A 23,695-nucleotide genomic window follows, 5' to 3' on the forward strand; every position below is an offset into this window, starting at 1 on the left:
TACACCAGCAAGACGGTGACGCAGGCCTTCATCACCAGCCGACTTGTCTACGGCAACGCATTCTATGCTGGCACCACCAAACTCAGGCAGAGGCTCCAGATGGTCCAGAACGCAGCCGCCAGACTCATCCTCAACCTGCCCAAGAGGACCCACTTCACCCAGCACCTTAAGGACCACCACTAACTCCCAACCCAGAAAAGATGCCAGTTCAAGCTCATGACTCACGCCTACAAAGCCCTCCATGACCAAGGACTCACCTACATGAACCACTACCTGCATTTCCAAAGACCTCCCAGGAACTTCCACTCTGTATACCTCGCCCTCGCTCAGATACCTTGAATACGCCCCTGCAGAGGATGCCCCTAGAACGCCCTCCTTCTCTGCACCGCACCCTCGCTTACCCACTCCAGGAAGGAGCTCAAGACCTGGCTCTTCGACTGAGACCAACAGCAGGCGCCAGGATGCCCTCTCGGGTGACAAGCCACACTCTACAATTACGACTTGATTGATTGATTGAAAATGAGGTACACTGTGTAGAAAGTCCAGCCGACCCTTATTGGTTTACAGGGCTTAAATTAATCATCCCAAATGCTCCCTCTTGTGGTAGTGTAGGTGAGCTGTTTAGGCTTATCAGAGGATAGCCTGAAGCATTTGTTGTACACACAGTCAATAAATGAGGGATACACTCAAGAAGAAACTCGAAACCAGTTTAGAAAAACAACAGGTATTTTTATATAATTTTTAACACCAATAACTTCCTAATTGAGTAAGTAGTTTTCGAGTTATCAATTATTACAGTCAAGTAAAAATGTCACACAAATACGCTTTTATGCTCTAATGCTTTCCTATAGAGAAAGAAACTTATACTGCATAAGAGTATTTGCAATTGTATTTCATGGGTCCCTTTTGGATTAAGGTGCTAGGGGGTCACGGTCAAAAGATCTGCTAGCAGTTCGGGTTTACCTGCCCTGGTGTATCCAAATGCAGAGGTGCTGGACAGGTTAAGGGCCTTGCTAGCTACACTGTTTACAAAGAAGGGTTGGGGGACCTACAAACAAGCTGCAGAGGGGGACTTGGGGACCAATCAGAGAGCTTCCAACGAGGGGCTCGGTTTGTAAGGGTCTTAGGAGCAGGGGAGCACAGCTGGTGTTCGTGGACCCGGACCAGGGTGTTCGGGTGTAAATGGGTTTTGGAAGGCTTTCTCCATGTGTCAAAGGGGTTCAGACAACAGGTATTGGTGCAGTGCGGCTCCTGATGTCTATACACTTGTGGGGGAGAAAGATCTGTCCCTCTGGAGCATGGTGACCTCCTCCTGGGTGGCTGCCGCATTGGTGGGCCCAGTGGGCAGCAGAATGGTGAACCGGACGTTGCTGTCGGGCCTGCAGGTTGCAGGGAAGTGGCACATCCACTTCACGGGAGCTGCTGGCTGGTTGGCGATTGGAGGATGCACAGCTGCAGGACAAGTCAAGTTCTCTGTATTGTCAGGACAGGAGCAGGCAGACAGGGATTGGCGCCAAAGGCCTTAGTTCTCACTTCTTCTGCTCTTTTTTTTCTCCTTCTTCTTTAGTCAGCTGAATCTGAGTTCCAGGGGGGCAACTAAATACTGAATTTGAGGGCATTAAGGGAAGTGAAGTGTGGTAGTAGTCCGTGGGCTACTTACCCCTGGGGTCACTACACCCTCTCTATGACTACTTCCTGTGTGTAGTGGGCGTAACCCTATCCCAGAGTTCCTAATTCCATCAAAACAAGATGGTGGAATCCTTCTTTTCAGGAGAACATCAGGCAGCCACCTTAGGGGTGTGACTCGCCTGGTAGTGCAATACGCCTACTTGCATAGCTAACGTCCCTCCTGTCCTGGTGCCAAACGGCCTCAGGTTAGGGTGTGGGATCTACCAAAGTCTGGGGGAACCCGGGGTCACATATCAAAGGTGGTAGAGGCCTTGAAGCCTCTGGCCCTTGGTATGGAGATTCTCTAGCCATCCTACTGCTGGTGGTGGTAACAGCTCTTGCCAGAGAAGGCCTTCTTCTGACCTCATGAGAGCGGGTGTCAGAAACACGTCCGTGGTGGCAGACTGGAAGGGTCCAGCCAGTCAGCACATTTGAAGAATAATAAGGTTTCAGATGGAACCTCTGAGGTGTCCTCCGAATGCATGTCATCATAAATTAAGCTACATCAAGTACTGGCAACAGTACAGATTTATAAAAACTAGGGGTTTGATATCAAACACCTTAGGTTTCAGTTAAGCCATCATGTAGCTGGGAAACCCATAATGACCAGTGCCCAGTGCATAACCTTAAAATTGCTTCCCTTTTAACGTGTACTATCTAGTAATTGAACTAGACAGCAAAGAGGCATATCTGCCCATGCAAATATGCCCTCACATGTAAAAAAAATGCACCCTGCTTTAGGGCTACAAGGCCTGCTCTAGGGTTGACTTATGTATATTACATGCAGTCACTTTGCCATGTCCTGTTTTCACTCATTGTTTGCTCCATGACACGCAGTCTGCAATGGCAGCCTGCATGTAATTTGGGTGTGGGTCCTTTAGGGTGACATAAGACATGCTGCAGCCTTTAGGGACCATCTTTAGCACCTCTGCTCTATGTAACTGGGGTACCATTTACTGGGGACTTATAAGGGTGCTAAAATCCATGCCATTTGGGTTACAATAAGGGGAGAGAGCAATGGCACTGAGGTCTGTTTAGCAGGCCTCAATGCACTGTCAGAGTTGAAAACCAGCATCTAGTAGTCAAAAAGGGGGCAAAAAGTGGGAGGACAACTGCAACCAAATTCCAGTCTCCTACACTAGCATAGCACATACAAGTAGGTTTTAGGGAGTTAGGTTTTTAAATGACATTTTAGCAATGTTACAAATGTTCATTTTAATCTCATTGTTTACGACGTGCATTTGTACGGTTTTAATTTTATTCTGTGTGGTTATTTACATGTGTTGAGTAATATGGTGCACCTGTTGAAATAAACGTGATTTATAATTAAAGTGTATTTATCTGAGCACATCTTGTGTGTGTGATTGAAGAGAACAAAAACTGTTTTTTTCTGATCACCACAGTGTCCCTTGATCTCTGTTTAGGGACTGTTATAACTCAAAAACATTGAAGCCACTTCAACTATGTACTGGTGGACTTCTTGTGGTGGCTACAAATACCTGTTTCTTACATTCAAGCATTGGTGCATTGAACTAAGTTCACTCATGTTATCCTTGAGTGTGAGAGCAAACCTTGTAAAGCTGAGCAAGAGACTCAACGCCAATCAGATCCTCTTCGATAGCGGCACCAGTGAAGCTGTCTACATTCAGACTTAGAAACGTTTCTGGAAGTCGAATTTTTTCAGCAGGACAAGCCTGTAGCTGAATAAGGTTCAGTGTCATTGGATGCTGGTCGGCGGCAATCTCACTAAAACCAATTTGGTGCTTCAGGGAAGAACGTAGCAGGAGCTGTGGGAATTCAATCCCAGCAGCGATGCATCCTCAGCCGATTGGCTTGGCAGGTAGGTCCCAGTCCCATGTCATTTTTACGGGCAAACAAAGGGGCAATATGATGGCAAAAAGTTTGTAAGTCAGGTTTTAGGGTTAGGCAGGGAGGAGTCTACTCTGACACCAGGCAAGGGCCCAGGACCTTGGGAACAGCACTTGTGGGTCAGGGCTCACTGCAGCTGAGACCAGCAGAGAGGGCCCATTGAAAGTAGTCAGCTCTGCCTTTGCAGGGAGAGACGTCTCTGGAAGCTTGTTGTGTCCCTTTAGCTCAAACTGGAGGTCGGCCAGCTGGCCCTTGGAGTCACTGCTGGGGTCTGGGGTTCAATGCAAGTAGGTCCTTCGGGTTTAGAGCTATCAGGATACTTCTTCATATCCAAAGGAAAGAAGTATTTGGATTGACCATGTTCGGCTACTGGCACATTTCATATCATCTTGCTGTATTTGCTTCTTCTGTCCTGACAATGGTTAATTCATTCTGTTGGCCAAAGACCTCTGGCAAGCCAGTAGGCTGTGCCTTAAATTCTGTCTTGTGCTGCTCCATATCTGTATACAAACCAATTTGCTAAAACTGAACGGAGAGGTAATTCAGGTGACAATACTGGATAGAGCAAGGAGATGAGGCCAGAGTGTCTATACCAACTTCCAACCTGTTAAATGTGTAAAGAAAATAGGAGCTCTGATTCACAGCATACTTAATTTGAATTCCCAGAACACCATAGGCTCATGCCTATTTATTTCCTTAAAACCTTCCACTCAAATGATTATCTATCCTGGGTCGTCAAAGTATGACAGACGAATACAATTGTTATACTACTTTTTAAAACAAATTGTAATGATGGCCTTGTGAGTCAAATGTTATACCAATAAATAAATACTTTGCTAAGTGATTGCATTGTATTTGAAAGTTTCACCGTGTTTATTTGTGCTGGGTAGGATAGCCTCAGTCATTGCCATAACAAATGCATCTTTTGAGGTTTGAGTGGGGGACTTGGTATTGCAGTGCAGGTTTACTGGGCTGGGATAGGGGATGGGATGTCCAGAGACAGAAACCAGCAGACCTATCTTGGGCAAGTCCACAAATAAGAAGAAGCGTTCCTACCTCTAGTTGCATGATGAACTTCCTTATGATTCACTGGAAATTTGCAGCAATGAAAGAAAAATGTTTACCTTTTGGCAGCTTTTATTTTATACAAAGAAGCAAAACAAATAATATGGGCCTACATAGTGTGTGTTTGTGAGTCACATTTACATTTCTTCTGGTCACACTTGGAATCATTACATTCTCCATCTTTTAGGGCGCTTGATTTAACTGTATGCTTGCTGGTATACTGATATTTTTCTCTGTTGATAGGCTCAAACACCTGAAATTAAAGCAACGTGGGTTAATGAAATAAGAAAGGTGCTAACTAGCCAGTTACAGGCATACAGAGGTAAACATTTCCTAAAGCAGTGCCAACTGTGATTTTATTGTGTGCATAGAAAATACTTTGTTGTTTAGTTTCAGTTCAGAGAGTGTGTTTTTACAGTGCTTACTTTCACTTCTTTCCAGAAGCCAGTCAACATAGATCTCTGGACCAGACCCACAGTTTACCTTTACCATCTCCTTCAAATACAAGGTAGGGCAATGCATATTGCATTTATTTACTATACACAGAAGACGTTATAAACATAAACCAATGGATTTCAAGATTTTTTAGCGGTCAAACAAATAAACTTGTAACTTTCATACTGTAATTAGAAATTAGTGCTGCATTGATTAGAGGCAGTTTATTAGGTGCAATGTCCACGCAGAAGAGGTCCAAGAGAAACTGGTATACACAGTCATTTGTATGCACCCACCAGGAGAAGTGATGTCCCTTGCTCAACCCATTTCCAAGTTGGACCCCAAGTGACATCTGGTGAAACATTCACAACTGCACTTTCTCACATCATAGAAGATGTGTTGTACTGTTAAGGTAGAACATCTTATTCCATGCTAGCTGCAAGATGTAGCAATTAAAAAATTGTGTTGCCTTGCCTTCTTAAATACACTTTTAGATAGCCATATTGGGCATTCCAGACAAACAACTTCTACAGATTGTAGCTTTTGGTGCTGAGGGCACAGCTGTGTAACAGACCTGCTGCATACAATAAATATAGAGTGAACTTGTGGTCCAGCTCTTTGACTGAGGCAGGGCAGTAGCATCTAATGCTGTTGGTTGTTTGGGTGTTCCTTTCCGCCTCCACTTAAGTTCTTTCTTTACTTTGTCTGCTCCTGTTGACTCCTCCTGTATGCCGCACTTTAATGTACTAATGTTGCACATGCTAAGATAATGGTTGTCTCTGTATAATGTTGGTACTGAATGAGCAGCACTGCTTAGTTTGAAACACTGTTATTTACACATCACACAGTTTTGTTTCCACAAGTTGTATGAAATGTTTCTCTGATAGTTCAGTGCATTTGTCCATTACTTTCTGTTTTTTCATCACCCGGGCCCCATTTTCCCCAGATGTTTATTGATATCGTGATTTGCACGACGCTTTCACAACTCACAACCATTTCTTCTTCAATAAATACCAGATTTTAGGTTATTTTCCTGTGGTCTCCAGACTGGAATGTGTGATGGTGAAGTTTGTAGCTCCTGCGCCAGATAGAACAGGTTAGGCTACCCGTTTATTAGCATCTGTTGATGTCAAATCGTGCAGATTCTTATCTGTCATGTCAGTCTTCACCTGCGCACCTTACTTGTGTGACTGGGCTGTTAGGACAGTGGCCTTTCTGAGGTGTTGGATGTGACTGCCCAGGTAGTAGCTGATCAATTCACAAAGATAGATTGCGTAATATTTATGATATGTCATTCCAGTAATTCCCCTGCACAAATGCGATCTGTTGGGTTGGAAGAGTTATTGGCTGCATCAATATAGAAAAGGCTCCTGAGCATTATAGTGAAAGGCTTCCTACACTTCCCAAGTTAAACAAATTATTACTGGCCTTGGAGACCTCAATAGCTAACAATTCATATATAATACACTTACTTAGAGGGGCTTTTGGCAATGGGCTTCATTGATTAGTCGGTTAAATTGTCATTCACATTTTACTTATTCGCACAATAGCATTCAGCATGGGGCAGAGGGTCAGCCTACTCTATCCATTGTCTCCCTTCACTTTAAGTGACTGCTCTCAAAGCCTGTTCCCGTCTAACTAGATATAGCTCCATGGTCTTTAGTGACAAAGCTGGTTGAAATTTTATGTTACTTAGGGCCAGATGTAGGTCGCCAATTACCGGTCGGTAACGGCCGAATTCGGCCGTTACTGACCGGTAATTGGATTTTGAGATGTAGGGCCCTTTATTTTACAGATTCAGTAAATTTACCAAATCGGTAAACTTACCGATTCTGTAAAATACCGAATCGGTAAATTGACCGATTCGGTAAATTCCAGATGTAGGTAGCACTGTTTACAATGCCACAGGCCTTCAGAAATCGGTATTTTACCACCCAATCCAATTAGGTGGTAAAATACCGAATTCAGGTGTACATGCACAACTGTGCATGTACACCTGTGCCATGTGACACACAGACATGCCCTTAGGGCATGTTTGTGTGCAACTTGGTACACAAGCCTGTACTTGGGGTGCTAGAGGGTGTCAAAGTGACACCCCCTTCACCCTTGCAGGATTCGGTATTTACCGATTCGGTAAATACCGAATCGGTATTTCCCATTGTGGGCAATACCGATTCGGTATTTACCGAATCGGTAAATACCGAATCATACAGATTCGGTAATTCTCAAATTAGAATTACCTACATCTGCCTCCTTCCGATTTACCGACTCTTAAATACCGAATCGGTATGATTCGGTATTTAAGAGTCGGTAAATCGGAATTACCTACATCTGGCCCTAAAAGTTGTATATTTTGCCTGTTCTTGGCAGTTTGATGGTGATTTATTTTACTTCTCCTTTGTAAAGTTGCTCTAACAATGTAGCTATCTAATCTAGGGGCTCATGATATATGGCACCAGAAGCACCCCACCCAGAAACTGTATACTTGTTTCTCCCCCACATACAACACACACAGCAGGCTGGACAGAGTGTTGGTGGCGAATCTGGACACCGACATGTCCTTAGCGGTGTCACATCAGGCCCGCTTCCCCGGTGGCCTGTGTGGTCTACTGGGGGTCCCAGTCTCAGCGCCCGATGACCTCAAGGCTACAGGCGGAGGTGCTGGAGGATCCCACAGGGAAACATCACATAGAAAGGGCAATGCCCTATTATATCGAACTGAACTGAGAGGGGACGAACCTGTAGAAGTCCACAAAGTGGGAGTTCCTGAAAGCAATAGTAAGGGGTGCATGCCTCAGCATGACATGTGGGGTTCGCAAACAGCTTCAGCGGGAACTGAAAACAGAGGAACAAGACTTATTGGAGACACAGATTCGGGAATGCTCGAACTCGATGGAAGAGACTGGGGAATGGGAAATACTGACACGCATCCAGGATATCTGGGACAGACTCGACAAATATACTCTTACACAATACAGACAATGTTTACATAGGGAGAGGAACAAATCAGGGCGCTTATTAGCCTGGATACTCAGAAGAGAACAAACCTCCAATCCAATAGTGACGCTACGCATGCTCACTGGCGAGCAGGTCTACTCGTAGGCAGGGCTACTGCAGGTCCTTAGGTCACATCTGCAGACAATTTTTACGGTGGACCGGGCAGTGAGGCAGGGAGTTTATCTCCCCTATAAACTGAGGTCTCTCCCGAGCAGACAAGGAAGGATTTAGAGGCCCCATTGAACCTTGACGAAGTACAGGCCACTTCCTGGAGCGAAGTCTCCGGGGAGTGACGGGTACCCCTCCGGAGTTTTATCAGGGTTTTTCAGGCACGTTGCCCCAACTCCTCCTACAGGTGTACCTGGAGGCCTTTGAACAGGGCAACCTCCCACCTACCATAAGGCAAGGTGAAATTTGCATGATCCTGAAGCCGGGAGGAGACAGCTATGAGCCCTTATCATACCACCCTGTAACCATGATGAACATGGAGGCCAAAATACTATTTAAACTGCTAGCATCCCACCTAGGTCCGCATATGCCATACCTTGTGCACGCGGATCAATGTGGCTTTATACCTGGACGCAATACAGGAATGAATTTGCGTCGACTAAACCACATTATGCACAAGGTGAGAGACCAGGTGGAGGAGATGGCACTTGTGTCTATAGACCTGGCCAAGGCATTTGACACAGTGGACTGGGGGTATCTCTCTGAGGTCCTCATGACCTCGGAATTCGGCCCCAGATTCCACCGCTGGTTCCAAATACTGTATGCCGGACCACGTGCGAGGGTCAAGCTAGGGGGGGCACACTGGGAGGAGTGGCAACTGGGATGGGATACCCGGCAGGGGTGCCCACTTTCGCCCTTATTGTTTGCCTTAGCCATAGAGCCGCTGGCGGTATGGGTAAGAGCCGAATTGGACAAGTGAGAAATTCGGTTGGGAGACGTGACTCACATCATCCCCACCATATACCCAGATGATGCACTCTTCTATTTGGCCTGTCCCAGGTTGGCAGTGCCGGAACTGTTGAGCCATCTAGATAAGTTGGGGGAGGCATCTGGGTTGAGACTTAACCGTAACAAGTCACTGATCTTTCCACTGGTGGGACTGTCCACGTGCCCTTAGGAGGTGTACCGGACCTGGGACTCAGTTGGGAACGGGTGGGTTTCCGGTACTTGGAGATCCAGGTTGCACTTTCGGATGCACAGGCAATGGCCTTGAATCTGGACAGGATACTCACGGCCTTACAACAGTCTGTAAAGTTTTGGAACACTCTTCCACTGTACTTTTTCTCGATGGGAAGGCGAGCGATCCTAAATATGGTAATTCTTCCAAGATCCCTTTACGCACTCCAGAATTCACTCTGTCCACATCCAAAATGAGTATTCAAGCAAATGAACATGTTTTTGACTTCATTACGCTGGGCAGGGAGGAGGAGCAGGGTAGCCCTAAACACTATGATACATGGCTATGAGGAGGGGGGTATGGAAGCACCACGATTCAATCAATATTACTATGCAGCCCAACTACAGCATGCGGCGCCATGGATGGCAGACGGGGACAACTGGAAAATGTAGTTCGCTGTTTTTTTACGAGAACTGGAGAGGTGGATCTGATAATGACTGGCTTACTGTGTGTAATGTAAGTTTATTTTCAGGAGTAAATAAGTAACAACCTCCTCGGACCTCGACTCAGCAGCAACTGCCAGATCAGATTCTGTGTCCAACATTCAGTAGTGGAACATAGAACACATGTGCATCATTAATTGACCTAATCAAAACTCTTAAAGAAACATAGCCATAACACATCTCCTACCCTATAATGATATTAAAAAATAAATAAATAATAAGAAAACAAATGTAAGATAATAACAAGGTAAGTATGTAAATTGAACATTTTTTAAATTACATTGTATCTGTTCCAAGTAATACAGCGATAAAATCTGAACAAACAAAATATTATGTGATCAATGAGTATTCCTAAAATAATCATTGTGCCACTTTGGTTTTGATTTTAATCTACTAGAACCTCTGTTGACAGTGATGTCATGATGATTCAAAACAACTCGCTGAGAAAGTCGAGAATGTTGATTAGAAACTTTGACCAAACAAGATATATTCCAAACATCACCAGAATCTAAAACAACTACATTTCTTTTGACAGAAGAAATTACAAAAGGACCCATGAATTTTGAATGTCCTTTCCTTACCATGCCTGGTTTGCACACAAGAACAGTTTTACCAACACTCCACAAAGTTTGTCTTGTAGAATGTTTAAAATCAAAATTTTGTTTATATTTAGTTTGATAATTTCTCCTTCGCATACTCATTTCAGATAAAGAAAATTGATCTTGTGTAGAGATATCTAATCCCAGCCAAAATGGATTTAGTTTACAATGAGGTTTCCTTCCTCTGAGGACAGCAAAAGCGAGACACACGTCACACTGTTAGGTGTTACTCTATGTGCCCACCAAGTTTCTCTCAAAACTGCTTTCAATGACTCTTTGTTTAAAATTGCTCTCTGAGCACAGCTCTTGACTATTTTATTCATACTCTCAGCTAAGCCATTCGCTTGCTGTGAATAAAGAGCAGTTCTAAAATGAACAATAGCCAAACTGGTTAGAAATTGTTTCCTCTCATCTGAGACAAATTGTGCTCCATTATCAGTAATTAACGTTTTAGGGACACCTTCTCTGGAGAAGGTGACCGATTCAGTAAATTCCAGATGTAGGTAGCACTGTTTACAGTGCCACAGGCTTTCAGAAATCGGTATTTTACCACCCAATCCAATTGGGTGATAAAATACCGAATTCAGGTGTACATGCACAACTGTGCATTTAGACCTGTGCCATGTGACACACAGACATGCCCTTAGGGCATGTATGTGTGCCACATGGCACACAAGCCTGTACTTGGGGTGCTAGAGGGTGTCAAAGTGACACCCCCTGCACCCTTGCAGGATTCGGTATTTACCGATTCGGTAAATACCGAATCGGTATTTCCCATTGTTTCCTATGGGCTCCAAGGCCCATAGGAATCAATGGGCAATACCGATTCGGTATTTACCGAATCGGTAAAAACCTAATCATACAGATTCGGTAATTCTCAAATTAGAATTACCTACATCTGCCCCCTTCCGATTTACCGACTCTTAAATACAGAGTCAAGAATTAACTGATGGAACACATTTTGTCACCATTCACTTGGAAGTATAATCCGCAAGTAAAATAACAAAATGCTCATCATGATTCAACAACTCAAATGGACCAGCAATATCCAGCCCAAATTTAGTCCAAGGTTCATCAGGCACATTAACTGGTGAAATAGGTGCAGATTTTTTCATTCATCCTTCACACAAAAATAATTGGACATGCTTGCAGACAACATATTTTTATCTGGCCAACCATTTACAATAAAGTCTTTCAACATAACAAAATCAGGAGCCTTTTCATATGCATCACACCACTCCTTATTTTCCAAAGCAGATTCACAAATCCACATACAGTCTGCCAAACAATTCTTGGAACCAGGAACAAACTCAACAGAAAAATTGTAGTTAGATAATCCATCCACCCTACGAGAAATCCTCAGAGAAAGATTATCTATTTCTCTGGAGGTGAAAATCTTGGAAAGTGGCTTGTGATCAGATCTTACAACGCAAGGTATTCCCCACAAAAAAAAATTTAAATGAAGAATTGCCCAAAATACCGCTAGTGCCTCTCGTTCGATAACAGAATATCTCTCTTTAGCACCTCTCAAAGCACGTGAAGCAAAAGCTACCACCTTCAAATCACCATTAACAACCGGAGAGAGTACTGCACCCAACCCGCTAATGCTTGCATCCGTTGATAAAATAGTTTTTTTTCTTACATCAAAATTACCTTACTTGGGTAGTTTTGCAATACAATCTCTCACCTTATTAAATGCCATGTCACATTCATCAGACCAAACAAACTGTGATCCCTTTTTTAACATAGCTCTCAATGGCTGAGAAATTGAAGCTAAATTTTGACTGAATTTGGAGTAGAATTCTGCTGAACCTAGGAATGAACGCATCTGGTCTTTGTTATTCGGTTTGGGAGCTTCTACTATGCTTTTAGCCAACTCTAATTTAGGACTAATCCCATCACTGGAAATTGTGTGACCTAAATAAATTACAGATGTAACTCTAAACTTAATTTTTTTTTCTTTTGATCACCAAGCCTGCAGACTGTAATCTTTCTAATACCTTCCACAATATGTCATCATGTTTCACTATATCTTTTCCATAATGCAAAATATAATCTTGAAAAAACAATACCTTATTCAACCCCTGAAGCACTTGTTTCGTTATTCTTTGAAAGCATGCTGCAGCGGATGCAAGTCCAAAAGGAAGCCTCAAAAATTGAAAAGCTCCCACCGGTGTAACGAATGAAGTCAAATGCCTAGACTCTGGATGTAACATAACCTGGTGGTAAGCAGAGGACAAATCCATCACACTAAAGAGCTTCGCATCCTTAATGAGAGCCAAAGTCTCAGTGATATTCGGCTGTGGCGGGGTATCCCTATCAGACGGCAGACCAAATCTTTTCAAAGAAGGCCTTATTTTTCCGAAGACCTTTTTACATCTAGTTGTGAGTCTTTCTCTAAATATGGCTGCGGGATACGTCTTGCTCTGTCTGTCTGGCGACTCTGAGAAGAATGGGTCAAGTATGGTGTTTCTTATCACCAGGGCTCTCTCAGCATCTGGTCACCTCGTTGCAGGATAACCGCAACCCAAAACAAGAAGGAAAAGAAAAAAATGGAATCAGGACAACCGTCCTACTATCTGGTCCCTAACCCAAGGTCCGAGGAGTGAGGAAACACTACAACTCCCAAAGTGCACTGTGCCGAACACTCAGGGAACGTGACGGTCAGTGCTCGTGAGGGGGAGGGAGAAGTAATGTGTTAGGGAGGTATATACAGTGATAGCGTATATACAAAAATCAATCTTAAATGCAGGCAGGGACACGCGTTCACACCGGGCGCTCCTTTCTGCCTACCCACCTCGCCACCTTGCCCCGTACCTCTTCCAGCCACGCTCCTCTCCTGGGAACGTGGCGGGGCGACTCATGGGGTCGTTGGCCTCCGGGCGTTTCAGCGCTGGAAGCCGGTCCAGGTTTTGCCTCCTCGCACTTTCCTTTGTCTCTCAGCCTCCGTTCAATTGCTCTCGCTCTGTCTGTATGGCGACTCTGAGAAGAATGGGTCAAGTTCGGTGTTTATCTTGTCACCAGGTCTCTCCCAGCCTCTGGTCACCTCGTCGCAGGATAACCGCAACCCAAAACAAGAAGGAAAAGAAAAAAATGGAATCAGGACAACTGTCCTACTATCTGGTCCCTAACCCAAGGTCCGAAGAGTGAGGAAAAACTACAACTCCCAAGGTGCACTGTGCCGAACACTCAGGGAACGTGAAGGTCAGTGCTCGTGAGGGGGAGGGAGAAGTAATCTGTTAGGGAGGTATATACAGTGATAGCGTATATACGAAAATCAGTCTTAAATGCAGGCAGGGGCACGCGTTCCCACCGGGCACTCCTTTCTGCCTACCCAGCCCGCCACCTTGCCCCGTACCTCTTCTAGCCACGCTCCTCCCCTGGGAACTTGGCAGGGCGACTCGTGGGGTCGTTGGCCTTCGGGCGTTTCAGCGCTGGAAGCCGGTCCAGGTTTCTCCTCCTCGCTCTTTCCTTCGTCTCTCTGCCTCCGTTCAATCGCTCTTTCTCTCAAAATCGCCACCGCTTCGTCCTCCTCGAGATTCACTTTTTTCTCCCTCTTTCGCAGTTCCTCGTCTTGTAATTGGAAGTACGATCTTACGTCAAAAGGGGGTGGAGTCTCGTCACACGCGAAGCTCCAGTTAAAGTCGCCTGCTCTTTGTTTCTCCTCGTCGTCTAGTGAAGCTTGATTTTGGGGATGCCAGGAGTCCTGCTGAAAGGGGACAAGAGGGGGTAAGACATTGGTTGCGGACCACCACTCCTGCTCGTCCTTCCTTATCCTTATCATGCAGATCCACCCCGTCGCAAAGGCTGTCTATCAACCCAAATGAATTTGTTCAAACCTCTTAAATCCGCACATAGTCGACTTTCTTTCTCACCAACCTTTGGTGCTAAAACTACCGGAGCCAACCACTCAGAGCTCTCAATTTCTTCAATCACCTCTCTCTGTTTGAGCTTACAAATCTCCCGTTCCAATGGTTACATCATCATATGAGGAACTTTCCTCACCTTTGACACAAATGGTGTAGCGCTATTTTTTTAGGATGATTTTGTGTTCAAAATTTTTCAGAAGTCCGAGATCATTTCTAAAGACTTCTGGAAACTTCGAGAAAATATCTGAAGGTAAATCAGGCATAGCTAGTAACATCACTTTTTGTTCAGTATTAGGATTGAGTGTGATTCCCATATCTCTTTGATGTCTCCGTCCAAGAAGATTGTCACCCCTTTTGGCGACATACATTTTCCCCACAGTCTCACGATCAGAAAATTGAATTTTCTTGATACAATATCCAAGTACATCAATTTTGACTCCACCATACCCTACTGGATTAATGTCTGAAGGTAATAATTTCACATTCTCACAACCAAATGTGGTGTCCCAATTTTTGTTACCAATCATTGTGTACGGTGATAATGAATCCGCTAAGACCATTTTTTGCTTGTCACCAACTGTTATCTCAAATGCAGGCATTTCAATTGGTTCCACATCTACACTACCATCCTCACGTATAAACTTGCAAATGTTCCTGCTTACACCCAACATTAGCGCTTCAGAGACTGCTTTCTAAATAAAACTTGCAAATCTTCCTGTATGCACCCAACATTAGCGCTTCAGAGACAGTTTCACAAAAATCGATTTCCATTATATAATAATCTCCACAAGAAAAATCGACTTCACCGTACCACAATATATCGACTTGCCTTTGCTTGTGAAAATCGGTTTAAATTCAGTCAGTATTTATAATTTTGTGGGAAATGCTAAACATACAAAACCACATTATTCCAGTGCCCCTACTTATAACACATACTAATGATTATGGGCTATAAATTAGACTGCTATATGGAAAGACAAAATCTGCTAAATTGACAAAACCGAGATTAAATGTAACCAGCATACACCTATGCTTCCAGGGGCACAGAAGTCCCCAAGCTCCATTACCTCCTAATCTCCATCATCCTCGTCCCAGTCCTGACTTGTGTGGCATTTCCGCCTCAGACAGATATTGATGAATTATAGATTCCTTCAGCATAAAGCTGTCTTCTAGTCTGCGATAAAAGTATAAAGCACAACCCCTCCCGCCCATCCTCATGTTTTTTTTCTCTGTCCTTTGGATCAGAGGTGAATCATGCTACTTTTTATTATTATTGTTAATGATTGTGCATTGCCTACTTTTGTCCCAGTGAATCGGTACGGTGTATGTTAGTATTCTGTTGTCACTGGTTGCGTTGGACTGTGTGCACTGCAGGTGACGTGTTCCCCGCCTGTGCGCTGACCTGAAACAGTGAACTTCTGGTCTTGTGACTGAGTCTGTGCTGCAGCCCGCTGACAAGCTGCAGTGACGGTATCAGAACCTGGTGGCTGGTGTTTAATGATGCACGGTACCGGTATGTGGCACTTCTTTTGTTGCCTGGTAAATCTCAGGGGAGCGAGATTTTGTTACTAGGGAACTGTATTAAAGTAGGAAGAACACTGCTATAGTGCATTCGTATTCCTGCAGTTGTTATGAATCGTTTGTTCATAAAAGGAGACCCATGTGGTGGCACCTCCAGAGGATGAGGTGGAGGTGGTGCTCCAAATTTCTTGTTCTAAGCTGCAGGCTCTTATTAAGGCAGCACTGGACTAGGCTGTGGGGGAATCATCTGTTCTTAAATGTCCACGGCTGGATGGGGTTGAGAATGACATTGACTCTGAGCTTACGGGCAAATACATTCAGGGCACACAACTAAAGGAGCTCTTATCCCATATGAGAAGCATTGGGATTTGGTGAAAAAACTCCTATGGAGGACGGGTTTTATTCACAATATAATGCTGTAGATAGTAATTATTTGCTGTTTCAAGATGTGATTAAGGCTCTGCTGTCTAAAGAGTGGAAAGACCCATACAAACAATCTATTCCACCTTTCTTAAGCCAGCATTGATGAATTGTTCCCACAAACTCCTAAGGTTAATACTATGTTAGCTACCATGCCGTCTTCAAGTTTGGCTTCAGGGGATTCCACATTATCCGATCCAGTTGGTGAAAAGGTTGAGGTTTCCCCTAAAAGGTCCTACGTAGCTGCTAATTTCTCCATGCATGCCAAAACGTATGTGGCGTAAGCACCTCAAGCCCTGCTTAAAGATTTCCAGACTGTACATGGCATGATGCTGTCTGATGAGGATTGCACGCCAGTCCTGGCAAATTTGGAATTGCTAACCCAGTTTGTGTCGGATATTACTTGGGTAGGGCTTCTATCACTTTTCAGAGATTGTTATAGTTGAAGTTGTGGAAGCTGGAGGCTAGCCAACATGCCTTGGTTATGAAGCTTCCTTTTACTGGTTAGAAGTTTTTTGGGCCATAAATTGATGGGCATGTACAAAGGTCTGCATAGAAAAAGAAAATGTTGAAACCTTTCCAATTGTGCATGGGCAGACGCTCTTTTGTTCAGAAAAGTATGTCTCAGGCTCCTCCGGACAAACATCCCTTTTGTGGCCAGGCCAGTGGTCAAGGGGGCTGCTTTTGTCAGAAAACCCCAACATAACTTCAAGTCTGGAGGTGAACAACCACCCAAATGACTATCACGGGTGGGCGCACACCTACGTCATTTGTAACCTCATTGGAGTGCCATGATATCAGACGTATGGGTCCTGCAGATTGTCAGTCAGGGCTAACAGATCCCCTTTCAGCGTCCCCTCCCCTTGATTGGTTCCTTGCTACTCCATTGCCAAGGGGCAAATCAATAAGACTGCCCATGATCCAGGGGGTTCAGTCTCTGCTAGAGAAAGGGGCGATCATTTCTGTGCCTTCCTTACAAATGAGAAAAGGATTTTATTTACTGCTAATCTTGGTTCTGAAACACGATGGTCGTCTGCGTCCTGTTGCGAACCTCAAATTGCTGAACAAAGATCTTGTTGTAAAACACTCTAAGATGGTTTCAGTCCTGTCTAGTCTGCCTCGTCATGTTAGACCACCAGGACACATACTTTCATGTCCAAGTTCACCAGACAAGCCAGAGATGTCTTTGGTTTACTATTGGCAATGATCAGTTTCGGTTCTTGCCCTTTGGTCTGGCTCCATCTCTGAGAGTCTTTACCAAGGTATTGGCCCCAGTGGTGGCCCTATTTCACCCACAACTTATTTCTGTTTTATCCATATTTTGATGCCTGGATCTTCTCTTCTCCTTCTGTTTTTTAAGCCTATGGAAGACATCCAGCTGGTGCTTCGGACAATGCAGTACTTGGGCTTCTATGTCAACTTTCCAAAATTCCAGTTGGAACTGACTCAGACAAAATTGTTTATTGGCGTCCGTCAAATTGCATGGGGTAGCTTACCTTCCTGCACAGAGAGCGTCTGCGATTCAAGCCTCAGTGGATCATCTTCTGGGACAGTCCTCCATGTCAGCAAGGGCATGGCTGAGAGTTCAGGGCCTGATGGCAGCCTCAACTGCAGAAGTCCCTTGGGCATGTTTCCATCTCAAGCTCTTGCTCAAGCATGTCCTTTGCGTTTGGAGTCCCAGCTCACGCAACTACAACCATCTGATCCCAGTGACACCGCCAGTCATCAAAACTTGGTGGAAGTGGGAGGCAAATCTGACTCGATGCATGCCATTCTGCTATCCCCGCCTGTATATCTCATGACAGATGCCAGCATGTGGGGTTGGGGGTGGTGTTCGGAGATAAGGAGAGGCAGAGATAAGGAGAGGCTTGGAAAGCCTGTCAGTCCTCCAATTGAAGGAAGTTGTCACCAGTCTGGCAAGCCCTGATGTTTTTTTCTCCAGTTGAACGGGCAGCATCATGTGGTTCGGACAGACAATCAGGTCTTAAGATTTTATCTGAACAGACAAGGGGGACCAGGTGTCGGAGTCTGAATAGCATTGCAGCTCAGATATTTGTTTGGGCGGAGACCCCTCTTCTTTCTGTTTTTGTTGTGTATGTTCAAGGGTCATGCAATATCCAGGCTGACTGTCTGAGCAGAAACATGCTGTCTTCGGTGATGTATCACATCTCAGATCAGGAGTTCAGTCGAGTGTGTGTGGCATTCAGTGATTCGTGGCTGGATCTGTATACGTCTCCACACAATGCAATTCTTCCTCTTTTCTTTTCGCAGACTCCAGTTTCCAGGGTGCAGGCAGTCAATACTCTCTCCATCCCATGGCCCAAAGGGGTTCTCTGTGCCTTCCCCCCCAATTCCCCTTTTCCCGAAGGTGCTGCAGACGATTCGGGAGAAGATGACATCAGTCATTCTGATTGCTCCTTTTTGACCTCGTGGGCCTTGGTTCCATCTACTGTTGTCTCTTTCTCTGGGGTTGTATCTTCCTCTGTCCCTTCAGCTGTCTCCACTCCAGTTTCCCTCCCATCCTGTGTCACACCTTCGTCATCTGCGGCTAATGGCCTGGTTTCTGAGAGGACCAGATTGATGAGTCTGGGGTGTTTTAGTGTTATGGCTCTCGATATTCAGGGCTTGCGTAAACCTTCGACCTTGAAGTCATACAAGAAACACTGGGTTTGATCTGGATCTTTGACTGTGAACAGTTTTTCTGTTCTTGACTTTTTGTGTTATGGGTTTACGAAGTGCCTGGCTCCGTCCATTCTTAGTGGACAGTGAGCTGCAGTCAGAGCTTTTCATGTGCAAAGGGATTTTTCCATGGGTTCACTTTTGGAATCTTAGCTCCTGAAGAGTTTCTGGTCTGAAAGGCAGGTAGTGCAGAAATCTGTCCCTGCCTGGGATTTGCCTGTGGTTCTTAAGGATCTACAGCTGGCCCCATTTAAGCCCTTTGATTCCTGTCCTTTGTCTTGGTTGTCTGCTAAGACATCTTTTCTGGTGGCCATCACATCTGCTAGGCATTTGGGTGAACTGGCGACTCTTCTTTCCTCTTTTCCCATTTTGCGCTTCTATCCGGATAAGCTGGTGCTTTGCCTGGATCCTCCCTTTTTTCCTATTTCTCCTCTTCTTTCCATCTGAACCAGGAACTTGTTTGCGGGTGTTTCCCTCAGATGTGGAGCCTTTTCCGTCTTTCTTGGACGAGAGTTGAGTACTGTCTATTTATTTGTCTAGAACCAGTGAGTTTAACAGTCCTTAAATTTGTTTGTCTCCTTTGGTTCTGGTATTCTGGGTAACAAGGTTTATTTCCAGGCTGTTGGCAGATGGGCGAAGAGGGCTATCATTCAAGCTTATGCCTTTTCGGAGTGTGTCCTCCTTCTGATGTTTGGGGCATTCTACTCATGCAGTGGCTGCTTCCTGGGCTGAGGCTGGTGGCTCTTCTATTCAGGAGGTCTGTCATACTGCGACTTGGTCTTCTCAGCCGACATCAGTATGGACTGGATTTGAACTGGGAACAGTGTTCTTTTGGAAGGTCTGTTTTGCAAACAGCACTGGATTAATTGTTCCTTGATGAAGGCTTGCTTTATACGATTTATATGTTGGTGTTCTTCTTACTTGGAATATCATCACAAGTCAGGACTTGAATTAGGAGAATGGAGAGGAGGGGGTAATCTATATTAACGTGAACTGGAATCCTTCTCGTCTTAGTCCACTTCCCTCCCTCCCACCCTTTTGGACACCTCCACGAGATTTCTCAGAAGTTTTATTATACAGGAGGGTGGGCAGGAGGGGTGGGGTTTATACTTCTATCATAGAGACAGAAGACAGCTTTAGGCTAAAGGGATCTATGATGCATAGAATGTAAATCTGCCAGAGGCGGAAATGCCTTACAAGATGGACTGGGATGAGGAGGAATTCAATTCGGGGTAATGAAGATTACCAGTAGGTAATAGAACCGTCCCTGTTCCAGGAGAAAAGAGTAGTAGTGCACTGATTTAAGCATTTACTATTAAGATTAAGGTCAGTGTGGCTCCAGGTTTATGGTGTGCTGGACGAGGCACAGTGTCTATTCTTCCAAGACCTGTAGAGTAAATAACATTAAAGTGGGTAATAGCGATATCTGCTGTTTGTAGCAATATATAACGACTACAAATTGTGGCCGCAACCGTCATATAAAAAACGTAGTCTTGCAATTAGCGGTGCTTCGCTCAATGACACATCTTCAAGTTTGCATAGGGAAGCAATGTGGACATCACTTGACTTTTTTTTCTAAATCCAAATGTCTAGCCTTTGATGTTTGTGCCAGAATTTTTGTTGACAACTCCACATTCAAAAATAATATTATCTTAGGGAGGCTCCCGGATTCTTTGATGTTCGCATTTTACATTCATAGATTACTACATTGACAAACAAAATACTTTATATACAACAGAAGTAAGCTCCTAATTTATTTTTAATTAATGCTTTAAACTTTTCTGTAGTTTACTAGTGCAAGTCCTGCACTTTTTAAAGTGTGATCCGCTGAATGTTCTCAGTCACACAATTTGCAAAGGCTCCCAGGAAAACACATAACAGAACGCAGAGCTGGTATCATAGACATTACGCTGTCATCACTTTAGGAAATGATGGCCCCGTTGAGCGATGAGTGTCTGTCACTGGTGCCTAGTCACTTACTTACTGTTTCTGTTACTGTCATCATGCTGCTGAGGAATATTAGTAAAGTTGCCTACCTTGAAAGATTACATGATTTACTTTAGATGACATCGCTTTTAAGCTAATATCTACTTTGCAAGCCGAACTTACATTTTATAGACAAGGTTACACTTTTGAGAACACATATTGAACATTTCTTGACAGTCCCATTCTTTTTTTCTCTTTTGATTTATATCAATAGTCCTCTCAGAAGTCACACAAAGAACATGAAAAAACTGGAAGAAAGAAAAACGGAGCCAAACCTATACCCAGATGTAACTGTCACCCCAATAGCTTTACCAAAGTTCCCAGAGAAAGGCAAAGGTAAGTCTAATTTTCATCTAAATGGTGGGAGATATCCTTAGCGAAGTGTCCAATGAAATCATGTAATTATCCACTTTATTGTTAGGTTAGCTACGTGGCTGGTACTTTCTTGTGCAAAGTAACCATCTGATTTTCCTCAGTGAAAGCAAAAAAATCGAATTGGATATGTGCATGCGAATTTTCTTCAAGACACTATTTTAATGACATGCTGTAGTGATTTCCTTTTCGCTGGTTTCCTGCCCTTCTGTGTTACTACTGAGCTGGGCTATCAGACTACTTTTCTCTCAGAAATGTTACAAACATCCTTTAGGAGCAACCTGCAGAAATACCTGCATAACATTTTCCTAAACATCCCTTTATCTTTCTTTCGAGAACTCACTAGGATTAGGGATTATATAATAATTACTCGGAATAAATAATCACATTGCTAGTTTATGGGGCATATTTCAACTCTAAATTCTGTTTTAAGCTATGTTGATTTGAAGCTTTTAAAGAGACAAAAAAAAGTATGTAATTTTTGGGTCCTTAATCGGCCATTCTGTGATTTGACACCTGGAGTTGTTTTAATGCTGCTTATGCAATTTGCCTACTTACGTAGCTGCAGCTACATGGTGTGCAGGATTTTGTCTTGCGTCCCTGTTTGTTGTATGCTGAGCTCTGACAGGACTCTGGTCATAAGGATTGAAGTCTGCCATTCTTGCGTCTCAATCATAAAACAATATACCTGATTAATGAATAGTTTAGGACTATTTTGGTTCCCTCTGTCACCTTTGCATGTTTGCATATACTATATATGTTTTTATTCAAATCAGTTTACATTGCAATATACGAAAATGCTAAAACCTATGCTTGTTAATTTTCTGGTCTAATCCCATCTCCCTGCATTCAGGTTCCAAACATGTGCACTGCTACACCTATTCTGTTGTACCCTGGGCTCTGCATGTCTCTGGTTGTTTCCTCTATCTCCCATGCACTAACAACGCAAAAGCGCCTACCCTTATGCCTCTGTGTTTATCTGCACTTTCCTTTCTTCTACTTTAAATCTGTCTTTCTTTCTAGATGATACCATAATTAATTCTACCTCGGAATGCTCTGCACTGCCAAAAAAGCGCTTTACAATACAAGGCTTTACTAACCTCAAAAACCCAAAAGGTAAACCTGAGCAGTGTGGACAATTTCTCATTCATGTCTCTTAGGTTGTATTGCAAAGCCGTGCTGGTAGACATTTTGCGAGGTGGGACCTCAAAAATGTCTGTGTTTGTCCATGAAAAACGTTCATGCTTCAAGAAGTAGTACGGAGGTCATTCTAATTTTTTCTTAGTTCAAAAGTTTTTATTACATTTTATAGATTCATCAAGTGTGCAAAAACAAATTTTGAAAGTTAGTTCTCAAATTGCTTTAACTATTTTTATAAACTTTGATGGTAAAAAAAAGTTTATGCTAATATTATAATTTTAATTTCTAAAACTAGAAACTTTCTATGCATAATTCAAAATTGTGTTATTTTCTCAAATCTCAATATATCTGACTTCTGTCTTGTACGAAGATGTATAACATTTGAAAGTCCGCAAGTAAAAAACATATCTTTGTTCTTCCTTTAATATGCTTGTTAGCTCCATTGCCTTGAAGTAAAGCTGGAGTTGGCCCATCTGTAAATTGAAATTAGGGGTTGAGACATCAAATATACCAATAAAGGAGGGACTTGGAGCGCATAAAGGTCCAGAATACATGCTCCAAATAATCTAGATTTTCTATAAAGGGAATGCAGTTCCTAATTGAGTATGGATATCTATATAGGTCAATGACTGTTATGCAGGGTACGCTAGGAGTGTGACCCTGCAAGAATCAAATGCCTTCACACACCTAGATAAGTGTCATGCTTCATCAGAGGGCGTTTGCTTCTCGTCGGGCCGCCGCTGCAATGCCCGACGGGCACCCTTAATAAGGGCTCTTTAGCGAAGATCTTCTTGTCCCGCATTTGGTGAAGTGTGGGTGTTGGTGCTTAAGGAGTAGATTGGTGTTAAAGTGTGAAATTAAAAATAAGAAAAGAGATTCTCCTCAGGAAAAACTTAAATGAACAATTTCTTTTACCTGTATTAAAATGTGTGATGCTATCTATTAGACTTTAGTTATCGTAGATAGCTATAGGTCAACATGTTTCTAGCTTTTGTTTAGTCATAACAATTATATAATAGCTATTTTTCAGGACCGATATTAACCTAATCTACTTTTTGATTGCAGTTTTAATGTGTATGTTCATGGATTTGCTCCCAATCACACATACCTTCGTTTTGGTATTGATGTTTTAATTATTTAGCGATGACTTGTAGTTCAAAGACACACAGTAAACTGTAAAAATACAATTAAACAGTTGCCTTTATTGTTGCAATATTGTTGTCAGGTTGCAAATTGGGAATGCAGATGTTAACAGAGAGAACACTATAAATCAAAATGAAAGAGGGAATATCCCCTTTAAAGGAAAACTCCCCTCACACACCAATGGTGTCATGCTTCATCATAGGGGTGCCTCCTCGTGGCAGAACCTAGTTCTAGCACGGGCTACAACCTCCTCTCTACGAGGAGGGAGCTCCGGGATGTTTCTTAATGTGGGCACATGGGTTA

The 23,695-nt window shown here is 43.6% G+C and overlaps 1 protein-coding gene across 18 annotated transcripts in view; it reads left to right on the forward strand.

Moving 5' to 3' along the window:
• MCF2L (MCF.2 cell line derived transforming sequence like) overlaps positions 1-23,695 on the forward strand; it is a 1,277,242-nt gene that overhangs the window by 1,189,726 nt on the left and 63,821 nt on the right. For 9 of the 18 annotated variants that reach the window (XM_086934389.1, XM_086934392.1, XM_086934387.1 and 6 more), the window contains 4 exons: positions 4,846-4,924; positions 5,044-5,110; positions 20,952-21,073; positions 22,133-22,225. In XM_086934389.1, coding sequence (XP_086790515.1) covers positions 4,846-4,924; positions 5,044-5,110; positions 20,952-21,073; positions 22,133-22,225 — 361 coding nt within the window. The remainder of the gene's footprint in view (positions 1-4,845; positions 4,925-5,043; positions 5,111-20,951; positions 21,074-22,132; positions 22,226-23,695) is intronic. The other 9 variants (XM_086934397.1, XM_086934395.1, XM_086934398.1 and 6 more) reach the window with 1 other exon arrangement.

Source organism: Lissotriton vulgaris, chromosome 8 (genome assembly GCF_964263255.1).
Source record: "Lissotriton vulgaris chromosome 8, aLisVul1.2, whole genome shotgun sequence".
Lineage (NCBI taxonomy): Eukaryota > Metazoa > Chordata > Amphibia > Caudata > Salamandridae > Lissotriton > Lissotriton vulgaris.